This window comes from Solanum tuberosum, unplaced genomic scaffold, assembly GCF_000226075.1.
Source record: "Solanum tuberosum cultivar DM 1-3 516 R44 unplaced genomic scaffold, SolTub_3.0 scf00019, whole genome shotgun sequence".
Classification (NCBI taxonomy): domain Eukaryota; kingdom Viridiplantae; phylum Streptophyta; class Magnoliopsida; order Solanales; family Solanaceae; genus Solanum; species Solanum tuberosum.
Window position 1 is genome coordinate 2,433,497 of NW_006238945.1, and position 6,753 is coordinate 2,440,249.

Consider the following 6,753-nt stretch of genomic DNA (forward strand, 5'->3'; position numbering starts at 1 on the left):
CCCCCCCCCCCCCCCCCCCACTATTCTCCCCCTCTCCTTTCTCTCTTTCTTCTCTTGCTACTTTTTTTTTTTTGAAACTGGTAACTTTCTTCTCTTGCTATTCTTCTCCCTTCTTCCCATTTCTCATCTCTTCTCCTTACATTTCTCCTTAACAATTCTCAGCAACATCAATATGGTACTGGAGCACAAGTTCCTATGCATCACACAACACACTCTTTCCACTATTTAATGCCCCATCTGTGTTATGTGGCCACTCATTGCCTAAGCTGTTCATCCACTTCAGAGTTCAGATGGTGGTTTGCACAAGTACCTGATTCAATGAAAAGGTGAACAACCACATTCTATTAATTCAAATCTTTTGAGAGTCACATTAATAATCTCACCCAACGTATCGAATTTTCTCCAATCATGAGGATATTGTCATCACTTGATATTACTTTTTCTTTTTTCTGATAAGAATTATATTGACTCAAACAACACCAAGCAGGTGCTAAGTTGCAAGAAACTTAAATTTCAAATTCCTCCTAGCTCTATAAGGCCCATGAAGCCTAAAAAAGAGCCAAACTCGTTAACATTTTGCATTTTACACCAAAAAGTAAAAAAACTGTAAGTATCTGTACATTATAAATTGTAAAACCTCCTTCCTCATTTTTTTCCCTCAAAAACATCTCTTATTCCTTTCACACCAAATGGTCCACAGAATGTAAGAAGGGACACTATCCAATATGTTGTTTTCATTCCCTTTCTCATCTTTTTCCTTGCCTACACTCCGATGTTTCGTACAATTTGTGATTACCCATTGTACCTCAAACAGATTTAGAAACGAACCAAAGATTTGTCAGGTAGCAGAACAATGGAGAAGTTAGTAATTTGTTATTTCAGCATCTCCATTGCATGAAGATGCTGCATAAGTTGGGCTCCCTTCTCTGCAAAAACTTGTGTGAGACAAGTTCTATTATTTGAGAACTGGTACATAGTATTCCCCAGCATTAAGAACATGCTATAGACTTCCAAAAAATTATGAACAATTGTAGCCTAAGGCATAAGCTAGTTACAGAGTCCTTAGAAGACTTACTAACTGATTAACTTCCTCTACATTTGCTTCTTTTCACCAAAAATAGAAGTTCATAATACAGTTCCACTTAATTTTCTGGGTAGGATTAAACTATCTTCAAAACCCTCCCATTTTTTTCCCTCCACAATATCCTCCATATGCATGAAAGAATTGCTCTCCATCATCTCTTTTAGGTCTTGCTTCCCCCCTCCTGATCCAGGATCTTAGGAGGCCTGTGAGACTAAAAAAGAGGACCATATCGGTGAAGTCACTCTGCAATGTAGGAACAGATGACTGTTTGTCTGTGCAGCCTCATAGGAAACATCTTGATCCAATTTGAAAACCCCTCATCTGTAAAGCTTCATGAGTAAGGCTCTTCTGATAACCAGCCAGGTGAAGCAGTTGATCTTGGTTGGTACCAGACATTTCCACCCATTTTTCCAAGGGCCTGTCATGCTTCTAGGTTGCCTCAACACTTTCATTTTATCCACGCTATTCACTGAAGTTTTTCCATCATTGTTATGCTTCCACTTGATTGCATCAGGGGTTGGGGAGGTGCCCATGAAATGCCAACTTTCTGTAATAGCCTAGATACCCTATCCACTTCCCAGTCATCTAAATTCCTTCTGAAACATATGTTCCATCCTTGTGGAATCCATGTATCTTCCACACTATGGAAAACAAGTCAGGAAAGGTGGCCATCAGGGGCTCCTGGTCATTCCATGCTTCTTTTCAGAACCTGATTTTGGTACCATTTCCCACTTTGTAGCATGTGTGGCTGTATAGGGTTGGCCATAAATTCCTAATAGTCCTCCACACTGATACACTATAATAGTGTCCACTTCATCCGTGCACCAATGACTAGTTTGTCCATATTTGCTCTTAATTACCTCTTTCCACAAAGCTTGGTCTTCATTAGCATATCTCCACAATCATTTCATTGATAGGAGCTGTTATGTAATTTCAAATTTCTGATGCAAAGGCCCCCAGGACACCTATTAAGTTGAACATTTTCCCATAACCAAATGAAAGCCCTTACCCTCTTTGTTCCCAAACCATAGAAAGTCCCTTCTAATTTATCAAGTTACTTCACCACCAAAGCTGGAATAGGGAACATGGACATGACATAAGTAGGAAGAGAATTAAGGACAACATTTATCAAAATCAATCAACCGCCCAAGGGACAGATATTGTGACTTCCACCTTGAGAGTTTTTTCTCTGTCTTCTCTATTATCCCATCCAAAATATCAACTTCTTACATTTGTTACCCAAAGGCATTCCCCAAATAAGTTGTTGGAAGATGATCAATTCTACACCCTAAGATGACTGTCAATCCCACAATTTGAGTCACTTCTTTAATGGGAAATTAGTAGCTCTTCCTCCCGTTGACACTTCGTCCAGTGATGGCCTCAAAAATAAGTAAAACCATCTTTATGAAACTGACTTGCTATGTTGTAGTGTCACAAAAACTCAGTGTCATCTGCCAAATATCCACATTCTCACCTTGTTTGCTGCCTAACAGGAAGCCCTTGAGCCAGTTGTTCTGCATTACTACTCTGACCATGCTATTGAGGCCTTCCATGGCAATAAAGAAGAGGAAAGGGGAAAGAGGATCTCCTTGTCTGAGCCCTCTTTCAAAAGGAAAAAAACCCACAGGCTCTCCATTCACTAGAACAGAGAACCTAACAGTTTTGATGCAAAAACTCATCCAATTCAATCATCTCACTCCAAAAGCAATCCGTTTCAGAATGTTCAGGAGATAATCCCAATTAACGCAATCATAAGCCTTCTCGATGTCCAGTTTGCACATAAAACCTGGATCTTCACCTCTTAATCTTGAATCCAGTTGCTTATCGAAGCACATTAGAGACAAACTTGTTACACTTGCACTGCATGTAACCCTCTCTTCCCATGGTTGCGTTATATTGGACTTTGGAGCCTAAAAATGGACACTAGATCCATTCCCAAAGGTGGAAGAATGGTGACTCAACATTTGGTGAAATGGTTTAACTATCGTTCTGACGACAGTACATAGGTGGATCCTCACTCCCTTCAACAGTTTCCTCACTTCTATCCTTGAGGTGAAGGATCTTGGGGAGTATTTGTTATGTACCAAGCTAAAGAGGATGTATTTCAGTCTTTCCATACTTTCAGTTAGGTTATTAGAATCTGTTAGAAGTGGTTAAGTTGTCAACTAATAGGTGGTTAGTAAGGAATAACTTATATGCGGGTGATTACACTGTAACACATTCATTGATTCATATACTCAATACAATTCTCTCTCTCTCTTTCTTGTTCTAAATCTCTTCTCACAGTATTACTCTTCAGAAGTTATTCTTTTATCAGCTTCTTAGGTCTTACAGCTTGTGTTTGTCAATCAGCATGTTATGCAAAGTAACCGAAAACCTATACAGTTAGTTTAAATATATGAAGAAAGAAACACATGAATTAAATTCAAAAACCCATAGAAAATTTGACATAGAGCAAAATGTGACTTTAAGATTCTAATACAGGTTAAGTGACTAGTTATCTTATATTAATTTTTTTAAGAGAGATTTCTGAGATTAAATTTTTTAATTCCTCTTCTTAATAAGTACCCAATAAATTCATTCATAATGTTTCCTTAACAAGTAATATATCTCTTTGTCAGTTATAGTTATTGTTTACTGCCACTTTCTTTAAGATAGATCCAATTGGCTCTGAGGTAAACACTTCAGCACTTTGATACTGCACCCAAATGCAACCTAAGCAAGGGAAAGCGCCCGCCCTGAGTTTCACCTAGCTTCAAGGTTTAAGCGCATCTTAGATGAGCATTTAGCAAAAGTATAAAGAATTTAGAACAAAAGCGCAATACTCATGGTCAAATGATTTTTCTAAAAGCAACTTGCATATTACTCCCAGTCTCCCACACACCTTTGACTTCTTCTTAGATCTAGGCATTTACAATCAAAACGGCATCTATAATTTGTCTCCCATGCACAAAGGTACTTTGTGATTTTGAAATTTGCTTCCTAATCAATGCTCTCATTCTTTTGGTCATCACTTTATCCCTTCTTTTTCATCTTTTTTTGATAAGTCAAAATTTTATAAAAAGAACACCAGGTCACTGAGAAAGATGTACGTCAACACTTAATCTATTAGTTAGAAATGAAATAGAGTTAATATTATCTTTTTAGTAATAAATAGAGCTGCAGTAGTTTCAAAAGTTCTAATTATTTAGAACCCACAATCCTATAAATAGAACCATCATGTAGTTTATTTGAAATTCTCTGAATAAAATTCTATTAATTGATTTCCCATCACAATTTCTCTTTCTATCCCTTCTCCCTTCTGACCGTTCTTTCTTTCCTCTCCTGTTTTGTTTCTCTCCGTTCTTCTTTCTTTTTACTCATTTCTCTTTTTTTTTTCCAATATGTCTCTCTTGTCCCTGTTTGGTACTATATCAACGAGTAGAAAATAGGATACGTTATCTTCATTTTCATCAAGACTGACCATATCATGAACTGAAATATGACAGCCAAAGCCTGTTAAACATTAATTGCCCCACAGAACAAAGACTAGCCGTTGTCAGATGATCGATTTTAAATTCACTTTTGTTTATAGCATATTCAGTAATAGGTCAAAAATCGATACTCTCACATAATTATCAAAACATTGTCTCATGTGACATAATCCAAACTTACTCAATCATAACATATGAACAACCACTGTTTTTTTGGGGGGGATGACAAGGGAAATGCGCAGCCGCCACCCTTTGGGTGCGCACAGGTAAAAACCACCGCTCCTATGTAATAGCTCGCAAATCACACAGGAGAGGTAACCCGCACTAGGCAAGCCCAGTGCAACGAGCTCGACCCAGAAGGCAAAATGAACAACAACTGTTCTTCTCTTCTTTTCTTTTCTTTCCCCATTTTAATTGAACTGTTGCAGTCTAGTGATAACCATGTTACTTTCTTCATTAAGAAAAAATTAATTACTTGCTGACATTTTACCTTTTACATTCTAGAGATTGTTAACACAAATTAGAACATCAACATTTTCAAGAATAAAGGTCAAAATTGTTATTTTAAGCTTAGAATTTACATTTCAGTCTCAGTCACCAATACAAACTTTTGAGTTAATAATCAGAGAAAGATCAGAAAGAAAAATTTGATGTTAATCGAAACAGCATCGATCATGGATCGAGCTGAATCAAGAAAATGGAATCAAGTGGAAGGGAAGAGAGGTTTATAGAGTTACCTCTTGTTGTCAAAAGAGATGGTGGGTGGATTCAAAACCGCTGTTTCTGCCTTCATTGTCGGTGGAAACAATCAACCAAAGAATTGTTCAAACGATTTTTTCTCAAATATCGCAGAATTTCAGCAACAGAAAGACAAATCAAGAAAAGGGTCTCCAATTTCTGATCAGAATTTGGAGACTTGGTCTTCCATTATTACACTTCTCGACTGTGCAGGACTGGTTGTTGGTTCAGTGAGTAGCAATGTACTCAACCGGGGTAGGGTCCAGAAGAGAAGGCACGTCACATGGGAATTGCGAGATTACCGTCACGTTATGATGACATGTATAAAGGTAATTGCTTAATGGCGTTGTGTGGCATTTTTTTTAGATTTCGAGATTCAAATCAATTTATTTATGAATGTAAACTTTTTATATATATTTCAAGTATTTTGAATTGTTAATTATTATGATTTATAGTACTTTTTACATAGTTTATAAATATATAAATTTCATTTTTTTAAAATTGAAAATTTTGTATACAAATTTTCGATCAAACTTAAATTATTTGACTCATAAAAAATAGAAAGTGTCGTATAAATAGGGATAAAGGAGTAAACACTTCAAAAGGCCTATTTTTAATGATGAGATTTTATAGTCAATTAAATTTAGTTCTATCCTCACACCCAACATTTTACCTATATTCCCAAAAGGTCAAATCTACTCTCTTTTTTTTTACTTTTTAATTAAATAGTTTACATTTATATTTTTCAAATAAGTTTGTCCTTATTGTTATCCTTTTTTAAATAGGGAAAATTATACCTGACAGCTTGTAATATTTGTTTACCACTTTTCTCATCAACTTTACAAAATTACTCAAAATGGTTAAATTCGGACAAAATAGTTATATTTGATGTAATTAATCGAGAAAAGGCTTAAACTAGTCCATTATTTTTGAGTTTAGACTCAAAATAGTCCTATTTCTTTTTAATGGAGTATTAATAATCTTGATTCTTTAATATAGTGATGCATTTTCAGTCTTCATCCTAACTACCATGAGTTTTTTAACAGAGCAGTAAGTTATGCACGTGACTTTTCTCCCGAGCAATTTAACTCCTCAAATATCATTCTCTTCCAAATTTTCTCTCTTCCTATACATAACATATTATTCTCTTCCCACATTTCTTTACCTAGTAGTTTTTTCTCTCTTTCTAAACAAACCAGATCATTCTCTTCAACCATTCCTTTTCCCAAAATTTCATAACAACCCTAATTTATAGATTGTTATGGCCAAGTGAAAATTTAGGTGTTTCAAATTAATTTTGCTGAAGAAAAATGAAAATTAGTTATTTTTGTGCATCAAACTGCAACTATGGAGCATCGATTGTGGTGTAGTAATCTCAATTACATTCTCATTAGATATGGCTTATCTTCTATTGGGCATTTCTAAAAGAAAGAATTATTGGTTATTATTTTTTTCATT

General features: G+C 35.7%; 1 protein-coding gene across 1 annotated transcript in view; it reads right to left on the reverse strand.

The window, feature by feature from the left end:
* Positions 1-5,563, reverse strand: part of LOC102584220 (EVI5-like protein) — a 27,897-nt gene extending 22,334 nt beyond the window's left edge. The window contains exon 1 of the mRNA XM_006340494.2: positions 5,295-5,563. Within this exon, the coding sequence (XP_006340556.1) occupies positions 5,295-5,350 (56 nt within the window). The 5' untranslated portion in view covers positions 5,351-5,563. The remainder of the gene's footprint in view (positions 1-5,294) is intronic.
* Between the last annotated feature and the right edge of the window lie 1,190 nt (positions 5,564-6,753).